General features: G+C 39.0%; 1 protein-coding gene across 1 annotated transcript in view; it reads right to left on the bottom strand.

Moving 5' to 3' along the window:
• HSD17B4 (hydroxysteroid 17-beta dehydrogenase 4) overlaps positions 1-19,698 on the bottom strand; it is a 90,342-nt gene extending 70,644 nt beyond the window's left edge. The window contains exons 1-4 of the mRNA XM_037028998.1: positions 19,512-19,698; positions 17,385-17,438; positions 9,394-9,501; positions 5,094-5,153 (exon numbers count right to left, since the gene is read on the bottom strand). Coding sequence (XP_036884893.1) covers positions 5,094-5,153; positions 9,394-9,501; positions 17,385-17,438; positions 19,512-19,569 — 280 coding nt within the window. The 5' untranslated portion in view covers positions 19,570-19,698. The remainder of the gene's footprint in view (positions 1-5,093; positions 5,154-9,393; positions 9,502-17,384; positions 17,439-19,511) is intronic.
• Positions 19,699-25,261: the final 5,563 nt, after the last annotated feature.

Genomic DNA, 25,261 nt, shown 5'->3' on the forward strand with positions numbered 1-25,261 from the left:
GAACAAATTGAACTAAGAAGCAAATGGAGAGACTCACAGATGGAGAACAAGCTGACAACTCTAGGGGTTAGAGTGTGGAAGAATCAAGCGAAAAAAGAGGAGGACTCATGGACATGCATAGCAGTGTGGTGACTGCAGGGGGAAAGGAGGCACAGGAAGATAAATGGTAATGGAAAAGTACAATAAAACTTTTAAAATAAAAAACATGCAGTATTAAATAACTGCACAAACTGTAGTACATACTGTATTACTGTAATAATTTTCTAGCCGCTTCCTGTTGCTACTGCAGTGACCTCTCATGTTGCAATTATCAGCTTCAAATGCTATGTGATGCTCATCGCTCCACGTGAGAAGTTCCTCTCTTCAGCACATTGCACACAGCAGTAAAAAGTGATTTCTCACGTTTCTCCTGCATTTTTCATTTTTCAGTGCAATACTGTAGACCTGAGTAACACCATGGAACCCACACAAAGTACTACTACTGATGCTGGAAGTGCTCCTAAGAAGCAGAAAAAGTCATGACATTGTAAGAAAAAGATGAGCAGGATCCCTTATAGCAACTGCCTAATAGTCGTACTGTAAAAAGAAACAATCTCTTCTGGTCTGCCACCGCCTGGCAGCCGCAAAGCAGCAAACACAAAGCAGCAACCATGCACAATGGCCAGAATAATGTCCAGATTGGCAATGCCTGCTGGGAGCTCTGTTGCCTGGAATGTCATGCAGCCTGATCACCAGATGAGATGCCAAGTAACAAGACCATTGTGGGAGGGAAGGGGTGTGGTGAGATGACTCCAACACCATCTTCAGTGAAACAAGTGCTGGCCAGCATATGGACCTGAAACCCACGGTCATTGATGTGGTTCATACTGGCACCAACCACCAGCTCTCTCACCTTAAGCAACTCATCACAGTCAAGGAAGATGCTGCTGTTATCTAAGCACATGGGCACTACACCATTAGTAAAAAGATCACTGACCTTGTCTTGGTCAGAATTCAGAGACCAGCACAGGTCTTCAGGGTTTCTTGGTTTTTCACAGCTTTAGTGGGGGAACTAGCTCTGGGTTTACCTCCCCGCTGATGGAATGTCTGATGAATATGGCAAGATGTCCAAGCTGGAGTTCTCCATTTACTTAGCTCCCCAGGTTTCCACAGCTGTAGCTGAAACCCTACAACTCCATCCTCAACACCTACACCACCCTTGCTCCAGCACTCTGTGCCATCACGGTTGATAACAGGGCCAACTACGCTATCTGTCATAGCAACCTCAATATTCAGTGCCCAACCTATACTAATCTAAATAGGCTGATAGGTCAACTTACAGCCTCCATCTCTGATTCCTTGAGGTCTGAAGGGAGCCCTGAATGTTGATCTGACCGAATTTCAGAGCAACCTGGTGCACTTTCCCTGCATCCACTTCCCTCTGGCCACATATGCCCCTGTCATCTCTTGCTGAGAAAGCCTGCTGTGAACAGGTTTCTGTAGCAGACATCACCAATGTGTGCCTTGAGCCAGCCAACCAGGTGGTGAAACATGACCTTCACCATGGTAAATACATGGCTTGCTGCCTATTGTATCAAGGTGACATGGTTCCCAAGCATGTCAGTGCTGTTGCCACCACCAAGACCAAGTGTACCATCCAGTTTGTGGACTGGTGCCCCAATGGCTTCAAAGTTGACATTAATTAGCAGCCTCCCACTGTGGGTATGAGGTGGAGACATGGCCAAAGTACATGGTACTGTGTGCATGCTGAGCAGCACCACCACAGCTATTGCTGAGGCCTGGGCTCGCCTGGACCGCAGTGTGACCTAATGTACGTCAAGTGTTCCTCTGTCCACTGGAACGTGGGTGAGGGTAGGAGAAATGGGAGTTTTCTGAGGCCTGTGAGGACATGGCTGCCCTTGAGAAGGATTATGTGGATACTATAAAAGGAGAAAATCAGGAAGAAGAATAAAGTTAAAATTTCACAAAGATGCTGCTTTTATGGGGATGCTAATTGTTTTAAACAGTAAAAAGTTGTGGTCTGATCAGTTCATTTTTATGTAGCAGTGTATACTCAAATATACAATTACGGGTCTACACTTTAAAACACAATGCTTTGTTACTATAGACCCAACCTGTCCATTCCTCTGAAGGGTCTAAATAAAGTATTCCCTATCTTAGATTTTTTTAGTTGAATTAATATGTACCATATATTGAGAGCTGTAACTTCGGTTGCCTGCATTTCAAGAAGAATGAATCCAGAGTAAGGACCATCGTAAAAAAAGGGGGGAAATTCATGAAGCTATCATTACAGCTGTGCCAGCAGTCATGAAAACTTTACATGTTTTATAAAATAATTTTTATGTCCAATTATAAATGAAGCTTTTATGTGGGTACAGGACCGCTGTAAGAAAGGCATGGCTATAGACACTAACATGACTTGAGAAAAAGCAAACTCATTATATGACAACTTAAAGCAAAAGGAAGATGAAGGATCTAAATCTGCAGAATTTAATTACAGCAAAAAATAGTTTGATAATTTTAGAAAGAGGTTTGGCTTTAAAAACTTCAACAGAAGAAGCAGCTTCTGCTGACCAAGAGGCGGCAAACAAGGTCCCAGATACCACTAAGAAAATCACTGAGAAGAAAGGATATCTGCCTGAAAAGGTTTTTAATGCAAATGAAAGTGCTCTATTCTGGAAAAATAAATGCCACAAAAGATATTTATTTGAAAGGAAAAGAAATGAGCACCATAATTTGAGGCAGGAAGGGATAGCTAACTGCTATTTTGCACAAACGCAGTTGGGCATTAGGACTGCCCTTACCTAAAAAGCTGCTAAATCCCAAGCCTTGAAGGGAAAAGATAAACACCAGCCACCAGTCTTTCTGTTGTACAAGAGGGCCCGGACAATGAGAAGCCTTTTTCTGGATTGATTTCAATAACACTCTCTCCCTGAAGTCAGGAAGTACCTTGCCAGTAAGGGAGTGCCTTTCAAAGTTCTTTGAATATTGGATGATGCCCTTCACTACAGAGAATCCCACGAGTTTAACAGTGAACTCACCGAAGCAGTGCACTTGCTCCCTAACACAATGCCTTAATGTGTAGGGCTCTTTACACATAGTACTCTATGGGAAGAATTGTCAATGCTATAGAAGAAAATCCTGACAGAGAGAACATCATGCAAGTCTGAAAGAATTACACCATTGAAGATGCCATCGTTGTTATAGAGAAAGCCACTGAAAACCATCAAGCCCAAAACAATAAATCCCACTGGAGAAAACTGCATCCAGATGTTGTGCACGATTTCAGAAGATTTACAATAGTGCCAAACAAGGAAATCATGAAAAAGATTCAAAATTCAAGAACAGACACCACACCCACAGGGGGGAATTAGCAAAGACAACTTCATGAAGGGGAATGCTTCTGAACCAGCACCAGACAATGAGGAAGACATAGAAGAAGCAGTGCCAGAAAACAAACTGGCATTAGTCTGGCAGAAGGGATCCGATTATCAAGATTGCTTTTGACTTCTTCTACAACATAGACCCTTCAATGATATGAGCCCTGTAAACTAAAACAAACACTGGAAGAAAGATGGTACCATGTAGAAACACTTTTTAAAAAATGAAACTGCAAAAGAGTCAGACAGAAATTATGATGTATTTCCATGAAGTTACACTGAGTATGCCTGCCTCCTTGCCTCCCCTCCCCCCCCTTCACCTCCTCCGCCTCAGTCACCCCTGCGGCAGCAGGACCGACCCCTCCTCCTCAGTCTGCTCCACATGAAGATAAGGGTGAAGACCATCATGATGACTCACTTCCACTCAATGGACAGTAAATAATCATCATGCCATACAGTTAATAAACTTATCTGTTGTATATGTGTGTGTCTGTGTAAAAATATATGGCAAGAACTGCATGGGATGTTTTTCTGTGATATAGAAAACTGTATGCAAGACTTGTGTGAAGTAGATAACCAATCCTGACAGAGGCATAAGGTGAGTGATATTTAATATGAAATTAATAATGTGTTAATTTTCTTACTGTTTTATCACTTTGCTTTGAAGAATTACATCACCTTCAAGTATGGCTCTCTCTCATAAATGGAGAAACTGCATATCAGCCCATGATCACAGGTAAGTGCTCTTTAAAAACCATAACATTTCAAATAGTGTATTATGAATATAACTAATATTATATGCCATAAAAGTCTTATAACTAGTCATTCCTTAGTCTATAGGCTAGGTTACACTGAAGTTATCCTATTGATTACACCATCTTCTTACTACTTCTTCATTATCAATACATGAATCTTTTTACCTGCAAATATGAATTTCTTTCACATTACCTTTTAATTTTGATGTCTACTATTCATAATACATTTACAGTGTTTTGCATCATATAAGATGAAATTAATGTAGGTACTGAAAGAGAATTCATCTTATAAATACACAAAAGAAACTTACAATATCAATAAGGTACAATACTATAAATGTATTTTCCCTCTTATGATTTTAACATTTGCTTTTCTCTAGCTTACCTCAGTGTAAAAATACAGTATATAATACATATAACATACAAAATACACGTAATTTACTACTTATGTTATCAGTAAGGCACATGGTACCCAGTGGACTACTACCAGTTAACTTTGGGGGGAGTCGAAAGTCACACACAGATTTACAATTCTGTGAGGTGTCAGCACCCTGAGGCCCTACATTGTTTCAAGGGTCAACTGTATGTAATTCATCTTAATGAATTTGCAACATATTGAATCATTTTAATCAAAATTATTATCATCCAAAGGATTTCACTGGGTCCTCTACTGCCAAATATTGATTTATTTTTTATTTTATAAATGCATCTGAGATATAATTAAATTATTATATAAAGGGTACTTAGAGAATAAGCTTTTTAAAGGCTCTTAAGTGCAGAAAAATATAAAACACACACGCACACACAAAAAAAGTCATACCTCAAGCCATTTGTGGAATAAGGTAGATTATGTAATCAATTTGGAAAACAAATCTAATTATTTGATTATCAAGAAAGAGGAAGTTTTTAAAAAGGCAGTAGCTGCTCTGCTAATAGCATAAATGCAAAGAAACATCACCTATTCTTCCAAAAGCATCCAGTGCTGTCTTCACAATCTTCTCTCCTGCTTCCACTGAATCTGAGGGGGAGGGAATTAGTACAAACCTTCAGTAATCTCTCTCAAAATGATTACTAAATGCTGTGGATCAAAGGACCTAACAAATACTATTCACTCAACAGAACTTGTTCCCAACAAAAATACATTTATAGTGCAGGCACATAAATCAAAATATAGATAATCTAATGTCACAAAAGAAATTTAACCCCTAAGGTAATACTTTGACCCATAAAAAGGGGGTAAATAAAGAGGAGGGGATGAAAAAGAAATATTTGGCAAATACTATCTAAAATAGCACTGTCTGTGAAGATGAAAACGTCCCACTTCCTCACTAACACTGTAGCTACTAAGCACACGTGACTACTGAGTACTTGAAATGTATCTAAACAACAAACTGAATACTTATGTTCAATATACTTTATTGATTATGCTATACAGTCCAATTTTTCTCCTTTTTTCCCCCTTTACTCCCCATTCCCTCTAGCAATCCCCACCCCTAGTTCATGCTCATGGATCATGCTCATTAGTCATGCATATAAGTTCTTTGGCTACTCCATTTCCTATACTGCTCTTAACATTCCCCTGTCTAGTTTGTACCTACCAATTTGTACTTCTTAATCCCTATACCTTTTTCCACATTCTCTCCCTTCCCCCTCCCAACCGATAACCCTCCAAATGATCTCCATATCTATAATTCTGTTTCTGTTCTGTTTGTTTGCTTGGTTTTTAGATTCAATTGTTGATCACTGTGAATTTATTGCCATTTAAATGTTCATAATTTTGATCATCTTCTTGTACCTAAATAAGTTTCTTTAACATATCATATAATAAGGTCTTGGTGATGATGAACTCCTTTAGCTTTACCTTGTCTGGGAAGCTTTTTATCTGCTCTTCCATTCTAAATGATAGATTTGCTAAATAGAGTAATCCAGGTCATAGGTCATTGCTTTTCATCACTTTGAATACTTCTTGCCAGTCCCTTATACACTGCAAAGTTTCTTTTGAGAAATCAACTATCTGCTTTTCGTTTGCTGCTTTTAAGATTCTCTCTTTAACAGAATTAATTATGATGTGTCTTGGTGTGGTCTTCTTTGTGTTCATCTTGTTTGAGACTCTGTGCTTCCTGAACTTGTTAGTCTATTTTCTTCACCAAATTAAGAAAGTTTTCTTTCATTAGTTTCTCAAGTAAGTTTTCAATTTCTTGCTCTTTCTCTTCTCCTTCCAATACCCCTGATTCGAATGTTAGTACATCTGAAGTTGTCCTAGAGGTTCCTAGGCCTATTCTCATTTTTTAAAATTCTTTCTTCTTCTTGCTATTCAGATTGAATATTTTTTTATTATGTTCCAAATCATTGATTTGATCCTTAACTTCATCCCCTCCACTGTTGATTCCCTGTAAATTTTTCTTTATTCCACTTAGTGTAACCTTCATTTCTACCTGGGTCTTTTTTATGTTGTTGAAGTACCCACTGAGTTCCTTGAACATCCTAATAACCAGTGGTTTGAACTCAGCATACATTGCTTATCTCCATTTTGTTTAGTTCTTTTTCTGGAGTTTTGTTGTTCTTTTATGTGGGCCATATTTCTTTGTCTGCTCATTTTGGGGGCTCCCTGTGCTTGTTTCTATGTAGAGCTGCTTTGACTACCTGTCTTGGTAAGGTGGTCTTGTAGAAAAGCACATTGGTAAGTTGGATAGGGTGCAGCCTTAGGTAATTGCCAGGGCAAGGCAACCCATGTCAGCCAGGTTGATGAAATCTCAGATATGGTTCCTCCACTCTGTGGCTCTGTGTGGGGAAGGGCTCAGAAAAGGGACACTGGCCCTTGCCTGGCCTCTGGGGTTTTGTCCAGGAGGAAGCTGTCCCCCAGCACTTGTGCCCCTGATGCCAGACACTTTAACTGCTGCTTCAGTGCTGGAGCCCAGAGCAAGTGAGTCTGTGTAAGACTAAGTCCTTTTTGGGCCCTTCAAGAGGAGATTCCTGAGAAGCTCAGTTTTTTCCCCTGCCCCAATCCCCACTGGTTTTTTTGCAGCCAGAAGTTATGGAGACTTATCTTCCTGGCACTAGAACCCTGGGCTGAGTGGTCTGGTATGGGGCTAGGATCCCATGCTCCTAAGGTATTCCTCCCAATTTTTACCCACCACACATAGGTGTGGGACCACAGTTCCATGTCCCCACATCTCCACCCCTCCTACCCGTCTTGATGAAAGTAACTTCTTTAATTCTTCTTTAGTTGTTGGACTTCCACGCAGCTCAATTTCCTGACAATTCCGGGTGACAGTTTTGTATTTTAGTTGTAATTTTTGCTATGGTTGTATGAGGAGGTGAGCCATATTAATTTATGCCTCCATGTTGACTGGTAGTCCTGAATATTTAATTTATATAATATACAGGATGGGGCAAAAGTAGGTTTACAGCTGTGAGTATGCAAAGCACAGAGTTCATTCTTGTATTAATTATTTTACTACTTCCCATATGAACAATTATAAATCTACTTTTGCCCCACCCTGTATATTTATTTTTAAATAGCCCAATAGGCACTTCCACTTATGGATGCAAATCGTAATTTGGGAGGAAGGCAAGAAGGTACATATTTAACTTGAAAAAGCACATTCAACACTATATAACTATATATGGACAATCAACCTACTGCTTTCGTGATACTAACCACAAAGAGTAAAGCTTGTTAAAATAGTATGGTTTTATTATTCTCTGCTAATCAACCGAGGAAAAGGGCTCATATCCACAGAGTTGTGTGTCAAATGGTCAGCTGTCAACTCCACATCACCACTGCTTCTTTCTATACTCTGAAATAGCAGGGGAGGTTACAGTAAATACAGTCCCTCCCTTAGGGCCCACATAGTCCTGAGCTAAATATGCCAACAAGAGATAATCACCTAAAACACAGGTGGCAAACACAGGCCCTCGGGCTGAATACGGCCCGAATACGGCCCTTCACCTTGTTTTATCCAGCCCTACACCTTGTTTCTACCCAGTGGCAGCACCAAGCTCTCACTTAACTGTTAAGGAGTAGTTATATTTATACAGTCCTAAAATTACATTCGGTCCTTTGAAGGCAACCAGAGGCTGATGAGGCCCCTGGTAAAAATGAGTTTGACACCCCTGACCTGAGGCATGGGAAAGTAGGAGAGACCTCCAGATGCAGGCAATCCTGAAGATGTTAGACCAGCAGCACATCTCGGGGAGCTCTGGAGAACCACCCGCTTCAGGCTGAGGAGGTCATCCACAGTTTCCCTGACGTGCACTTCCTCAGCCCTTCCAATGGTGAGGTAAGCTTCTAATTCTCTGTATGAAAACTTTCACACCTGAATACCTACAGGGGCTTCTGTTTTCCTGACTGAATCCTGATTGATACAGGGTACATATCAAAACTAGGGCAAAGGGGTGGGTGTGGAATTTTTATCTTTATAAAATAGGTTTCAAAACCCCCAAATTAATAAAAAAAAGCTGAAAACATTTCTCTAAATCCTTAATGTGGAAAGAAGACACTAAAATGTCTGTCTTATTCCCTCAAACACTCAACAAATCATACCCTATTCCCTGTCCTCTAAAATTTCAAAATGAGAGAGTCATTGGTCATCTAGTTTAATCCTTGGCCCATAAAAACAATCTAAATTGCAGAAAAATCAGTAAGCCCTAGCTTTTTTAAGTAAATATTTTCAAGAGGGCTACTTACAAATACTATTAGAATCAATATATCAAATGCAAAGGTTATATGTGCTGTTTTTCTTGTGGCTTCACTTTAATGCCTAACTTCGACTCTGTAAGTTCTTATAAAGATAACAAATTACATATAGCAGTGATTACTTGTATATAATGGAATACAGAGATTGGGTACAGAGAGGAGGTATTTCACTTCTCATATGATATCACTTAAAAAAATTTAAACAATTTCAAAAGGAGAATTTAATGTTATTTTGTAGAAATGCCTAAGACCTTTTAGCTAAAACAGATCTTTTAAGAACAAGTATATATTTATACATGTACCTATGCTAATCTACTGATTATATCACTTGCTCATTAATAAAAATATTAAATAAATAAAATAAATGTTAGACTTGTGAAGTAATCTACATCAAAAGTTTAAAATTCTCACACATATAAAACATGTAGCCAAACAGCTTTGGCTGACTCAGATAAAACCTAGTTTCATAATTACACTGGAATGCAGAGATCATTAATGTGTGCAACAGCATTAGTTGAAGAAAAATTTGAGAGTAGTACAGTTCTCTCAAATACCATACCATAGTTGGCCACTGCTTTTCCGCCTTTCCTTCTTATTTCTTCAACAACCTTATCAGCAGCTAAGGAGCCTTTACCAACTCCCCTGATGTCTCCGCCTAAATCATTCACTGCAATGCAATAACAAATACACATGAATTCACTTCTAACCCTTCAAAATATAAGCTGAAACAGTATTATTTGTGTATCCCTTTAGTCATCTGCCCAGTTTCATCCTACCCCACTCCACTTTACTAAACAGACCAGGAGGTACATACATTCATAACATGCCTCTGTTTTTTAAATATAGATATGAAGAAGCAATAAAAATACTTAAACAGGTTTCTCATAAAATTTTTAATTTTACAATGGCTTTACTTTTTAAAAATAGAAAAACAGTATGATTCAACCTAACTTTAGCCAAAAAGAGAAAAAAAAACTACAGATCACCTTACAATTAAACACATATATCAAATAAACACTGATGTATGTTTATTTGGGGGATTTTCCATTTAATAGTTTCAGAGTGTGGTTGATGGCAGGTAACTGAAACCATGGAGAGTGAACTCATGAATAAGGGGGGACTACTGTACTCTAGAAAATTTGTGGAGAGTAGATTTCACAGTGAGTGTTCTTACTACTGTTTAAAAAAATGAAAAATACAATGTGAAATATCTTCTCCATGTCAAGAAAGCCTTTGTTTGCAGAAATGATGATAGAGAACAAGTATGATATTAAAATATTAGACAGAGAAGCAATTTATGAATTTTCATAAAACATACTATGCCATAGTCTACAATGAAAGAAATAAAACTATTTAAAAAGTTCAAAATTACAAACAGTAAGTTTTCAGTCACTAATTTATACAATGACTCAGTTTTTATATGTTTAACTGACCACACTTACCATACAATATCTGCCTATACCCGATTATATAGATATAAACATTAATTGAGCATTTACTATCTGCAAGGAAATCTACAGATGTATAAGAATGGTATATCCTAAAGAGTTCATAATTGATGAACTGATGAAGCCTACTAAATTTTAGCATAAATAAAGACCAACATAACTAAATAATAGGAACAGATAAAGTTAATTTACACAATAATTTAAGATAAAATTCAGGAAATAACATGCAAAAACTAATGAAGAGATAAACAGATCAATGCCAAATATTGAAAAAATAGAATTTAAGAAAAATACTTGAGACAAAAAAATCAATTTTTATTGCAAAATGATTATTTTGTAGGGTTATTACATAGGTTTATAGGAATATAACGAAAAATAATAAATAATAAATGGCATAGCTACATATTCCAATTTTAAAGTCTTTTGATGTTAGTTGATGATTATGACACCTGAAAAAATGTTTCTTATGAAAAATGAATTATTTAATTGGAATGGTAGTTATAAGTAAGTTTGGGTGGTAAAGGAAACAAAAGGATAATACAGAGAAAATGCAAATGCCTATCTAAATTTAAAATTGGCTACATCAATGTATTTACTTAACTGTTTTTTAAGAAAATAAGTTTTTCAAAATGTGGACTGGGATATATTTTTCCAACAATATAGTCTTATCAGTCTTACTTCATGTAAAACATGCTGCGAACACAAAACAATAGAAAGATGCTTACACTATACTTCAAGAGATTTTTAAAAAGTGGTATAAGACTTAAGACTAATTCCTATTAATTGTCCATGTCCATGACAGGAAACAACCAGCAAAAAACATCAAGATTTTAAAACATGTAGCTAACAGCATTTTAAGACCCTCTTTCACTAAGCAGGGGAAAGTTCAAAAGCAAATTGGCAAATGTGGTATTTAAGTCAAGAACTGTTAAACTGTGCAATGAAACACCACCCTCAAGTGGAAACTGTTCCAAGTGCAACCACACATAGAAGCATTAAAGCCCAAATAGCTTACTGAGATCAATATGCAGTGAAATAGTATCAGGACAGATTTATTCAAAATAAGTTTCTACATTTGAGAGCACTAAATTGCACTGACCTCATTCAGTCATCCACTCTCACCAGAGCTAAATTACAGGATTAGGACCTCAACTAGAAAATCTGATAATGCTAAAGGACTGGGATAGAAACAATATTAAAAGTTTTGCAACTGTACACAAGAGAAATCTATCCATACTATGTGACAGTGTTACAACTTAAATGTACTGCTAAAACTCTAATAATGTTAATAAATAACTTTTTGCCCTGGCTAGTGTAGCTCAGTGGATTGAGCGTGGGCCTGCAAACCAGAGGATCGCGGTTCAATTCCCAATCAGGGCATATGCCTGGGTTGCAGGCCAATTTCCAGCAAGGGACGCACAAGAGGCAACCATACATTGATATTTCTCTCCCTCTCTCCATCCCTTTCCCTCTAAAGATAAATAAATTTTTAAAAAATGCTTAAATAAATAAATAACTTTGAAAAATACCATTACCATCCTAAACTGTTGTGTGTCTAGTACTTTGCATTCAAAGAACTGTTGCATCCACTGCCACATGTGATCTCCCCATAGCCTTTTAGGAGGTTACCATGAGCTGCTTGTTCCTACTTTCACAGAGGAGTAAACAGTTTGGGAAAGGTTAGGTAAGTTGCCCCAGGCTTCAAAGTTGTATGAAATGGCAATATGCAGACTAGAACCCTGATGTACTACAACGCCACTCTGTTCCTCTGTTGTAAGTTCCTTTTATCCAAATCGTGTTTGTTGGGGGAAGGAACAGAGGAAATGATGTCAGCCATCTCAGGCAAACAAATAGCTGTAAAATAGGTAGTAAGAATAGGGAGATGATGATACTTAAGGTCAGAGTATGTTCAGCCGAAACCATCAAAATAAAATATATTTGTAAATCCTCCATTTATATTTCTTATTGTTTGCCTGTTTAAATCACATTTCTTTTTAAATCACATTTTACTTAGGGTTTTTGTCCTCCCTACAGATTTGCTTTCAATCCTCACCCAAAGGTATATTTATTGATTTGAGGAAAAGACAGAAAGAGAGAAACATTGATGTGAGAGAGAAACATCGATCTGTTGCCTCCCATACTCTCCTCAACTGGGGACTGAACCCACAACGTAAGTATGTGCCCTGATCAGGATGGAATCTGCAACCTTCTGGTGTATGGGACAATGCTCCAGTCAACTGATACAGCCAGCCAGGGCCTTCATTACAGATTTTTAAGAGTCCCTTTATTTAGAAAAGGTTTTTATTATTTGTCATATGTGTTGCAAATCATAAATTTCTTTATTGAACTGTTGAGAAAGAAACAGAGGTAATATCTGAGCATTAATATTATTTGATGGCTTCACGTTACTGCTTCAATTTACTATAGGTAGTTCCTGCTTTTTGTTGTAGCTCAGCGCAGGAAAACTGCTCTTACAACAGCTTCCAGCTCCCCACTAAAGTATGAAGAGTATTCATGTCACAATGCTTTATATTTGAAGAGTGCTTTGAACTATTTTTACAGATATTCATATTCATATGTTCATTCAAGAATGTGTCACTAAATGAGTCATATCTGTTACCAATGACATACCTACAAACTACTTTTATCCTAAAGTAAAATGATGCTTCCAATTCTACAAAAGTGGAATAAGTTTTATATGTATTGAAATGTAAGACATCCTTTGTTCTAAATAATCCAAGAGGTGCATAAAAGATAAGAGCAACATTATATTATAAATATATTTATTTTTAAAGAGGCTACTTACTTTTTTAATATTTTAAGACAAACAAATACAAGAAGTGCCTTTTTACACTTGTCCAATCCCAATCTTTCCCAGAGGTGACTCCTATTAGCCATTCCTTGGATGTCCCTCTAGACATTTCTATACCCTGTTTGATGCTTTTTCCCCATTTTGATAAAGTTTCCTATAGCCAACAATAGCATTAAGAATATTTCATTGATTTTAGAGCTGTGGGCCCAGAGGAATTTCTTCCTATATTCTGTTATGTCCTGAATGCTAACAAAAGTATTTAAAGTGACTTAAATATAAGATACATATGCAGAGGCTATTAAAGAACAGAAAAATTAACAAAATGCTATGTCAGGGAAAGACAAACCTACTGAAAGCACAGACTACTCTAGTTGGCGACAGTGTCAGGTTTACCCTTAAGCTTCTTGACAGCCAAGGAAAAAGGAGAAAACACGGAGTTATCATGTCATTTTCACTGTTTCGCAGAAAGATACATCACTGTAGTTCATGAGAAATCTTCCAGAATAGCCAGAAATTGTATCTAAATATTACAAGGACTCAAAAATGTGGGGTAGCTTAGACAGCAGTGTCTTAAATTAGGTCCTTTTCATTGATTTTCTTTGTCCAAACAATAAGACATCAAAGATATCCTTACAGTGAGAAGAATCTGAAAATGAAAGACTGAGTCATCCAGAGTTCAGGCTTTGGACTTCCATTTATCTCAGTGATTTTCAACCAGGGTGCAACAAGAATTTTAAAACACACAATACTGGGAAATTTAGTCAGGGGCACTGACCTCTTTTCCCTTAGATTGTCAAATTAAAAAATGACAACAGTCAATACAAGAATAGTCAGCCAGTATGAGTAAATCACAATTATACTGCTCAGGCCTAGTGGCTCAGTTAGTGGAGTGTTGTCCTGTACACCAGAAGATTGCAGGTTCAAATCCCAGTTGGGCCAAGTACCGGAGGACTAATCAATGTTTTTCTCTCACATCGATGTTTCTTTCTCTTTGTTTTTCTCTCTCTGTCTCCATCTCACTCCCTTCCTCTCTGTATAAAATCAATAAACATGTCCACAAGAAAAAAAATTTAAATATATGTTTTTTATCAGATCTGTAAAAAACCGTATTTTTCAGTGTGCTGTAGAATTTTAGTAATTAATTTATGTGTGCCATGAGATGAAAAAGGTTGAAAATCACTGGTTTATCTGGGTAATGTGATCCAGTCTCCTGGCTTTAAATACCACCTCTAAACTGAGAACATTCCAATTTATATAGCTTCAATCTGTCCCTCCAACTGTGGAGTCCTATATCCCACTCCTATTTAATATCTCCATCTGAATGTTTAACAGGAATGTTTCCTCTCTGCAAGCTGGTCAACCTTCAGTCTTTCCAATCTCAGTAAATGGCCACTCGACCCCTCTCTTACCATTACAACCCACATCAGTAAATCAGCAAATCATACCACAACTACCTTCAAAATATATCAAGAATTTAACCTCACTGCACCACCTCCATCTTAACCACCTGTCTAAAGCACCATCATTATTGCCTATGGATTACGTAGAAAAGAAATCGTATCAATCTTACTTTAAAAACCTGTAATTATAATTACTCAGTGGTTTTACTTCTTTGGTTCAAGAACAGAAAACTTTCTGCCTCTCTTACTGTCAAAGAAAAGGTTCTTCTTACACTTCAATCACTGCATGCATGGCCTCAAAATAACATGTAACACAAGAAAACTGGATATGGCTCACCTCCTGAGGGAGCCTCAAAACCATTCCATTCCCAGTATTTTCTCCAGATGTGTGCAAACATTTTCTGAAAGATGTAACTTATGCAAAACTAAAGGTCACCTGTTTTAATGTCAGGCAAAGGCTTAGCAGTTCTTTTACCCAGCTTTAAATATCCCATGTTTTACATTATGGAATATAAAATGTAGCAATCATATTGACTTGAAGTTAGAGAACATATATATCTCAAGTGGTGCCCTTAACTTTGGGCTTGGCCAAGTGATTTTCTTTGACCACTGAAATGTGAGTGGACGTGGAATGCCACTTCTGAACAGAAACTTCCAGCAACACTGAGTGGATCTATTGTTTTCCCTCTGTCCCAAGAATAGCAACGTCCCAGATAGAAGCTGCTCCTTCATCTGGGACCCTGGAGGGCACACAGAGGTGAGACACAGCTGACCAGAAGCTAAAAGGTCATGTATGCAGGAAATAATCTGTTTTATTGTGTGCCATTTAAATCTGTTTGTTAACCCAATATAATCTAGCAAAAGTTGATTTACAGGAGAAACAAACTACTCTATATCCTGAGGTCTTACTTCTTATTGGCCTCTGAGCTAGTCATAGATTTACCTGATTAATCACTTTTCCACAAACAAGATACTCTGATGTCATAAGATCCAAAGTTTGCTTACTCCACTTTACTCTATTTTCCTTACTCAGGCAAGAGCAGAACAAAAATTAACAGGAGAAAGTTAGCACTTGTGATGCAATCTAGAACCAGGGTACCCATGTTTTTAAAAGCTAAAGTAGAGGGGCAGTGGTGGTCAAGAAAGAACACAACCCATTCGTGGCCAAGAAAGTTCAGAGACTGAAAAGGCAGTAGAAAGGCAGTGAGAAACCAAGTTTCTCACAGATTGACCTCTACGCTAAACAAAACTAAATCTGGCTTCCTCAGCCTAGTTTGGTAAATACACTTCCAAGACAGAAATTTTCTACCATTTTGGACTTTCACCAGCACATGCTGCGATATCATCTTTAAGGCAACACAAAATGAACAGACACACTGTCCCTATTTACTTTTTCCTTACAACTCAAAATTCCCAATCAGAATTTAACAAAGGTCACAAATACAGGAAAACTGATCCCCACAAAAACACACTGCTGTAAATTTTTCATAAAACACATTTGTAACCTAAAATTATATCTTAGTCACAACAAAAAAGAAAAATAGAAACCAATCTCAAAGACATAGCAGCCCTGCCCCCCTCAAAAAAACCCTATGTCAAACAATAAAAAAATAAATAAATAAAGCACCTTCTTCTCACAAAGCAATATTCTACACCCTTTAGAAGATGGAGACGATAAAGCAAGGTCCTTGCACTTAAGGAATTAAGTAAAAATAAATTTAAAATTATAAGGTAAATATATTAAGAAATACACTCCAATATAAAAAGAGAAAAAAAGAAAAAAACAGTAACAACATGTGCCATTAAGCCACCACACAAAATATTCCTGGGAAAATTTGACAAAGAAGAACTAAACTATATATCCCTGAGCCAAATATAACAATGTAAAAATGTGTCCTTGCCACAAGCCGAGTGGATCAACAGACATGAGCTATGACCTTAAAAGAGCAACATCCAAAGTCTCTGTGTCCTTTCCATGAAGATAAGTTACACATCCACACTGAGGGGTAAGAGTATCATTAATGTCCGGCTTAGGTCTTCCTTGTTTGGCAAATCTGGTTTCTTGCTTACTCTTTTGTTTTGTCTCCACAAACAAATTAGGGAAAATTTGTCTCTGTGTATTCCTTAGTAAGACGCAGAAAAACTGGGATCGGGAAGTCACTGTCATGAGCCAACAATTTTACCCCAGAAAAGACACTAATAAATACTGAGCCATCACACCTCCCCTACTCACCTACCCTGCACTGAGCACTCATTCAGTTACTCCCCACAAAGACTTGGCTGTGGACTAACTTGCTCCTGTGCCTATACCAACTACCCAGTACATTAGGCCAATCCAAACCATTCAGATTACTAAAACTCCCACCTTTGGGATTCTTAAATGCAACACTTACAAGCCACCCTTCATAATAAAACTCAAGCAACTACCCCTTCAATTAAAATTTTTAAAAACTGTTGTAAAAAATTTCCATTTGAAATTTTTTGATTAAAGAGATTTAAAAATATACTTACGATTGCTTCCAGTTCTCAAAAGACATTTACTTCTTAATCTCCGCAATATATTTACACTTACAGACTTATCTCGCCTCAGTCTTCCATCTCCAAAAATTATAGCCCACAATATACCAAATGCAATAATTTCCCTTTATGACATGACATCCCATCTTTATCAATTCTGTTAAGTTGCAAATTCTGTGAAACTAGTTTACTTTAAAAAGCAAGTTATAAAGTCAGTCTCAAGAGGGAAAAGTTTTTAGCTGGCAGAAGAAAAAATGTGATAAAATTTGACCTTCACAAATTATTTGATGCAACAACAAATGTGGCTGACTTCTGAAAACTGTAGTAGTTTAGCTATCAAGTACTAATTAAAAAGAAAAAAATATTAACTTACCAACCACTGATGCTCCTCTTTCGGCAAAAGCCAAGGCATAGGCTCGGCCCAGTCCTAATGAAAAACATAATAATGAAAGAGTTGAGCAAGTGTTTGTGTAATTTTTGGGGAGTCCACTCAATGCAATCCCTATTTTAAAGTAACGGTGACTAATTAATTACATTACAATGTCTTCATTTGTACTCTCACCCTGTGTTTCACCCCCTTCACTTCCAGAAATAAGAAAGCTTAAAACTGCATTTTTCCACCTATTGTACCTACCATTTCCTACCATTTGGCCTAGGTGGTAGGATTCTACCATTAAATGTATTTCTGTGACTTCTGGAAAGTTGGGAGGCAGAAGCCACCTTTACTGTGACTTCTAGCTGTTGCTTGCTGGTTAAGAAGCTGATTTACTGAAGCTTCCTAAGTATTAAGAAATAGTGGATGTAGCAGGAACTTCGTGATCTAGCTCCCTAACTTCTGGGTGGCAGCTTCCATTTTCTACACCCTGGTATCCAAGGATAACTTGAGCTGTGGCAGTTTAACTGGCCGTTTAAATGGCAGTTTCACAAGCTGTGGCTCCAAATGGACCACTAGGAACTGCCTAGAATACAAATGGCTAAATTATATCTTTTCCTGCTTCAGATATCTAGTGATTTCTATATCCTGCACTGGGCTTTAATGACACAATCGCCAAACACATATTTAATTCTTAATTAAGGAGTAATTAAATATTTAGTTCCAACTCAAACATATAAGGTGTATATCTATACATCCAAAAATTAATATATACCTATACAAGTTTTACAGGTACAGAATATCTCAGGAACACATATAAGAGGCTGGCAATTAGTGTTTACCTCTGAGGGCCAGAACTGTGTGACTAGCAACTAAGGATGGAAGGCTTACTTTTGTATTACTTAAATTGTTTTAACATGTACACATTTTAAAATTTAATTTAGTTGATAAATTGGTAGTTTAAATTAATCGATAAATAAGCATACAAATAACAAATCGAAACAGCTAAAGTATCAGGCTCTTCTAAAAAGAACCCTAAATATAAATTAAAGATATCACCAAATAATATATTTTAAAATTTAATCCGCTCCCAATAAGAGAGAACTTGGCCAACATAACTCAAGCCTTCTTATACTTTATCAGATCAAAGCTGAAGCACTTTTTCCAAACAGGGTTTTTTGATAAATCAAATATTCATAATTAGAATGCAAAAAAAATTATGCTAACACAAAAAATCCTCAGGTGAAAGAAATGGAGTCTCCAATATAAGAGACTGAGGTAAGTTAGAGAAATGTCTCAATTTACAATCTCAAATGATATGTCAGTGATCTCCCTTTATGATAAAAGCACATAAGCAGTACAAAGGTATGATTCACATCTAGAGCTGGACAGAGCCGAGCTGCTCAAGATTTCATCACACTACTCAGCAGTGCACAGTTTAAAACTTATAAATTATTTCTGGAATTTTCCATTTGATACTTTTGGACCAAGGGTAAGTGCAAGCGCGGTAAGTGGGGACTACTGCATGGTGCTTATCTTAATAAACACAAAAACTCAACGAGAACTCTTAGATGCCCTCTTAAAGGAGGCCTTCTTCAGTAAAAATCAAGAGCCTAAAACCATACCCCAGAGGAAAAGAAACACTAAAAGAACGACTTTTCCAAGGCAAGGAACTGATACTCTTCTGGGGGAGACTGCGGCACCCAGTCGCTCTTCCGCAACCTTTAAAAGACCTAAGAAAGCCTCACGGAGGCTACGGGAGGAAGAGTAGCAATAGCAATTGGTGCGCAGAGACAGGCATCAGTAGGGACATTTACCTGACCCTTCACCCAGCAGCGCCGCACCCCGCCCCCCAACCCGCGGCCTCTCTCCTCCTGCAAGACTTGGGCCCGTGAGAGGAACCCCGGAGAAAAGACGGGTGAACAGGTTTGCACCAGACGCGTCTCTAAGTAGGACTTTCCAGCTCCATGTTCAAGGCTAGCCAATCCCACCTCTCTCTACCTCCACCTCAAATTCGGCGTCCCGACAGCACGTCAGCTACGTCCTCCCACCCTGCCTCGATAACTGTGGCTGCGTACGAATTCCGGGCCCGTAAGGGGGTTCGCTCTCCGGCCTTCACGCGCTCACCTCCGCCCGCGCCAGTGATCAGTACCACTTGCCCATCGAACCTCAGCGGCGAGGCCATGAGTCCTGCCTGTAAGGACAAACAGACACACACACAAGCAGAACCTCTGGAGCTCAGACGGCAGGGCACGGAGGAGACAAGTAGGGGCACAGGCGGTGCTGGAGTGACCTGCCAATTTCTGGGGAAAAAGACGCCGTAGTTTTCCAAGTGCGCCTGCGCGGCGATCCTTAGCCCTCTGGGAAATGTAGTCCGTTGGACTTCCAGCCGCGGGGAGGAAGTCTGGCCAAGAGGCTTGGTTGGGAAGGCCATTTCTGCTTCAGGAAGTGGTTATAGGAGGAGCTGTTGGTAGCTGTGTGGTGAAATGGCTAACTTGGCACTTTGAATTTATCCATTCACCTCTTCTTATGTCATTCACTCAAGTGTTTTGTGAATTCAGGCGCTACCCTAGAAAAATAGGAAGCATCCCCTATCCTTCAGTGACTTTCGAAGTAGCTCCTAAGAAAGAATGGCACCTTTACCAATGGGTTAAGATTCCTTAGAAAATCATCCCTGGACCTCCTATGTGAAAATCACTCAGCAACTGTCACAAGATGCAGAGTTGTGGACCCCCACGATGACCCCCCCCCCAAAATACAACCTCGGGACAAAAAATTTTCACAAGTGCTCCTAAATGATATTTGGTTTGTATGTTAATAACAGTCCTATGTAATTCATTAAACAAAGCACAAGTTTACAGATGAACAGTAAGGTCCCTTGGAGTTTGTCATATAGTAAACCTTCAATAACAGTACAGCATGATAAGACTTGTGACAAATGTATAAAAATCAGTAAATGATGCCAAAATACACAGATCCTATTCTTGCTGGAGAGAAAAGGGAAAACTTTACAAAGGAGATGGCACACAAAGTACTTTAAGAAGTGAAATCTGCAAGCCCTGGCTGGTGTAGCTCAGTGGATTGAGCAGCGGCCTGCGAACCACACGACCGCAGTTGATTCCCAGTCAGGGCACATGCCTGGGTTGTAGACCAGTTCCCAGCAGGGGACCCCCCAGAGGCAACCATACATTGATATTTCTCTCCCTCTCTCCTTCCCTTCTCCTCTAAAAATAAATAAATAAAATCTTAAAAAAAAAGAAGTGAAATCTGCAAATAAAGGAGAACTACTGGTAATGGAAACACTAGCTAGATTGCATGGAAGGGTAAGGCCTCAGAAGTAAGCAGAGTGAGTCAGATCATATTTAGATGTTTTAATTCAGTGTGGAAAATTATTGTAAGCAGTATTACTCCAGGAAACACCTTTATATGACAAGAAAGAGGTTGCTTCGAAAGCTTTGGGCCAGGATCACACTCCACCTCCCCACCCTTCCCCCAGTGCCACCTCCAACCCATAGGGCCAGTTGCCTGGAGACTGAGTGAGTGCTCTGGCAGCCCATTCTGGCACTTAATCTGTGGTCACCGAACCTGCTGCTCTTGGCAAAGGCAACTCCACCTTTGGTTCAGAACAAAGGCCAACTTCTTTGTTTACTCACCATAAGGAAGGCCTGGAGGCCTAGACCACGGACATTTTGAATCCAGGCCCAAATCAAGATGAAAAAGAGAGCTTTGGGCATGACCATATGGCAATTCTAGGTTCAACAGTAAGCCTCTGAGAGAGTTCATATATTTTGGTCTCCATACCCCTGCTTCCTGTAGAGAAAGCTGAAGTAGTTATGCAATGCAGCAGACCCAAATGTCTTCAAACTAGATCCCAGGAGGAAGCCTAGTGAACTGCGTGGGCACTGGCTCTTTCTCCATGCTCCACCTGGCAAAAGTGCCCAGATGTCCTTGTTGGGGTATCTGTTTGGATCTTGTGTTGTAATGTTTTCTGTATAATCCCATAATCCTGTTATTTTTTTAATTTACATTAAAAAATTAAACTGGAAAAAAGGCTGTGTATAGTATTCCTACTTTCAGAAATGTAAGTGCAGAATCCACCTAGTTGTAATTTACCATGAATTGCCTTCAGCCACAGACCTGCGACAGGGAACAGAACTAAGGCTTTTGCAGCCACAGCTGGGAGCCAACACTCCATTTCCCAAACTCACAACTGGGCAGTGGCTAATCCCAGACCAGAGCCGACAAGTATAGTGCCCAAGTAAACATGTCTTGAATATGACAGAGACGCAGTACAGATTTAGGAATTTCAGTCACAGAAGTACAGTGAGGTGTGTAATTTAAACCACTACACAAAGTGTTGCTATACAGAGGTGAGAAAAAGTAGCTATGTAGTTATTTGTATAGAAAATAATACAATAATTAACAGACAATAATACGAGAATAAACTTTTGCATACTCATTACTGTAAACCTACATTTGCCTACTCCTGTAGAAGTGATTATTTTCTCTAATTATCTCATCTTGTTCTCAAGTCCTCACTCTTATGGGAAGGGAGTCAGAAAATGAAATTTAAACTTACCATGTAAAAATAACTCAGTCTGGATTGTGGGGGGGCATTATGGAGGAGACAAGTGCTGATGGACAGACACTAGACTTGGGGTGGTGAACCCACAATACAATGAACAGATCATGTTGTTGCAATTGTTCACCTAAAACCTGTATAATTTTACCAACCTGTGTCATCCCAATAAATTCAGTTGAAAAACAAAAACTTGGTCTATTTGGGGCAAATGCTGCTGTCTTTCAGGATTTCTCCCCCCTCCCTCTCATAGCCTATATTCCACCTTAACATAAAGGAAAGGTTTGGCAAGGGTAGGGGTGGTCCTTAAAGCTATGCTGGCCTCTGTTTCCTGTTCCCTGCCTACAGATAGTAGATAAAACTTGCAGTTTATTTTCTCAGCATAATTGAAGGGTCTCAGTGGTCCTCAGCTCACCTACACTGGGCCCCAACTCAGGTCTAGCTTCTGAATCACTTACGTTAGTGTGTGGGTTTCGGCATTCTGAGAATCTGCTGTGCATTATGTTTTACCTATGAGTTGGTTTAGCAATCTCTACGTAAGTCTAAACATTTCAAATTTTTAAATTATTCACATAAAATTAAAAAAACAAACATGCCAACTGAGAGCCAAGATAGGACCTTCATAGGACCAGTATAGGACCTTCAGCTTGCTCATCACACAGACCAACGACAAGGCTGTTGCCATTCTGCTGCAGTCACCCTATGACGGTTCAAGGTCACTTGCATGGCAATGTCTTCTCAGAGTCAAAATCTATCTGGTGCTTCTCTCCTATTCACTGAGCCACCTCTTCAGGCCTGGGCCAAGAAGGGGACAAGAGGTGTCGGGTTCCTGCAGAACCCAGGCCAACCATGGCCCCTATTGTCTACCCTCCTAATTTTTTTTATTCCTTTCCCAGTAAGAATTCTACTTAATCTTTCCTGCTGGTCAGAACTCCTCCTAAGTGTGTCCTCTCTGCTCCACCTTTATGGGTGTCTCTTTTCTAAGGGGTCACTCTCTAAGAAGAAACTATGCTTATGGTTTACCCCTGATTCTGGGAGAACAGAAAGGGATATTAGAGTAAAACTGTATTTTTTGCTTCTTACTCTCCAAACCTGCTTTCAGTTGTTGGAGAATATAGTACCTCTGTCTATTTCCCACCTAAGAGGTTGAATACACCAGATACTCACCTTTCTAGCCTCCCTTGCAACTAAGTATAACACATGACCTAAGTTCTACAAGTCAGATGTTTCTCCCAAAGCATTGAATCAGGGTGGAATTACTAACTATACCAACTCCATTCTAGTAATAAATGGAGGAAGCAGCAATGGCATCAGCTCTGATGGGAGTGGGCAACATTCAACGGTAGCAGTGTCAGAGATGCAAATTGCAGCATCTGGTATCCAGCTGCAAGGTCAGTGGCATCTTCATCAGACCACCTGTGCCATGATTTGGCCATGGTTCCAGACTGCAGGGCCTCTGAACCCTACTCTCTGGCTTCCTGCAGATTCTGTCAGCTGTCACCGAGCTGCAGCTGCTTTGAGACTGCAGCGGCAGAGGCTGATTTAGCATTTGGAAACTACTGCAGCCGAGTTTAATGTTAAAAAAAAGATTCATTTGGGAGTCAATACAGGCTTTCCAGGACCACATACTACATAAGTCAGGATCGAGCCTTGGATGGAGATAGACATTTCTTACCTGGGTTCACAAATGCTCTGTAGGAGACACTGTACTGCAAGGCAGCTGTACTTTGCGTGAACGTCAGAACCATTGTTAGCACCCTAGAAGAAAGCACTTTAGACTTGGCTTTTTCTCAAGTTCAGTTTAGTAGATAGAAATATAGTTATATTGTTACTAATCTTGTTCTCCTTAATCTTGTTTTGTAGTCTTGGTTAGATGACCCAGATTGGAGCTTATGCAACCAAAAAATTTTTTTCAGGAAAAAATATATGAGCACCTTTTAGAGTAGGCAAGTTTGTGGCAATGCGCCCTAACTGGGCCTCTGAAGCACCATCTTCAGGGCAACAGCAGCTACAACACTGCTGGAGAAAGCAGTGTTGGCTTTCATCAAGGTTCCTGCGAGCACATGGAAGCCCAGCTCACCCCTTTACAAAGGATTTTTCTAGTTGAGCTTAGATTCACAGGCTATGGCTGACGGACACATATGACTAGTAACCTGGCAAGCTCAAACAAGAAGCTGTTCTCCAGCCCCCAGACAACCCTAAACTAATAGGCTGGCAACTGCAATATAGGTCTGGATTGCGCTGGAATCTGGGAATATCATTTCTGCTTGTGATAACTGCTGCTGGTGTTTTTCTAAAGAGCATGGGATTGTGGCTGCTGCTACAATGACCTTGTGTATTCTACGCTCCTTGGAAAAGTAATACACAAGAGAATTACCATTGGGATCCTACTTTGCAGATATTAGAAAATTTACAGCGGGTCTTCAAAAAACATTGTTTTATTCAACATTTTGTTATAACATTGAGATGATGTAGGAACTTAACTTGTTTAGATCAGTTAGCCTATGGTAAAATTGTTTTCACTATACATCATTCTGCTTAACAGTGGAAGAACCTATTGCTCAGTGAAGACTTACTGTGTATCCATTCTATCAAGAGGATAAGCAGCACAAGATATGGTGATAGCACCTAGTAGTGACCAGTGTATAAAAGTGAAAATGTTTAAGAAAAGCAGGACCATGCTTTCCCTTCTAAACTTATCTCATGTGTACACAGGAAGTAAGATTTAAATATTCATACATTCAACCTTGATTTACTAAGGCTGCTATGAGTCAGGCACTGTACTAAGAGCAAACCCAACAAGGGCCTGCCCATAGATACCTTACATTCTGGAGAAGTGAGCTGATGAACATACAAGTAAATAGTGCTTGGCGTTTTACAAATATTAACGCATATGGTTTCAAAGCAATCTATAAAGTAGGTGCTATCATTACCCTCATTTTTCAGATGAGACACCTGAAGTGTGAAAAGGTTAACTAAGTTATCTAGCACGCAGCAAGGTAAGGATTCAAACCCCAGGGGTGTGGCTCTTTTGCCTGAAACAAGGTGTTGGGATTTGAAAGGGATTGGAAGTGGAGACAGGGGAGGGAGGTATGTAGTTGGAGAGGGTATCTAGGAAAGGCTTATGAAGATAAGTCAATCTTGGGCTGAGAGCTGAATGTTAAGAACCAGTGAAGCAAGGACTGGCACTGTGCTTTCTAAGCAGAATGAGCAACACACACAGAGGCTCTATGGGAAGAACACTCTTGCACTTGCTGGCATGAGAGGGGGTCAAAGAGGTAGGCAAGGAGCAAATTGT

Source organism: Sturnira hondurensis, unplaced genomic scaffold (assembly GCF_014824575.4).
Source record: "Sturnira hondurensis isolate 20B ecotype Veracruz unplaced genomic scaffold, ASM1482457v3 Scaffold0001509, whole genome shotgun sequence".
In the NCBI taxonomy this organism is placed as follows: domain Eukaryota; kingdom Metazoa; phylum Chordata; class Mammalia; order Chiroptera; family Phyllostomidae; genus Sturnira; species Sturnira hondurensis.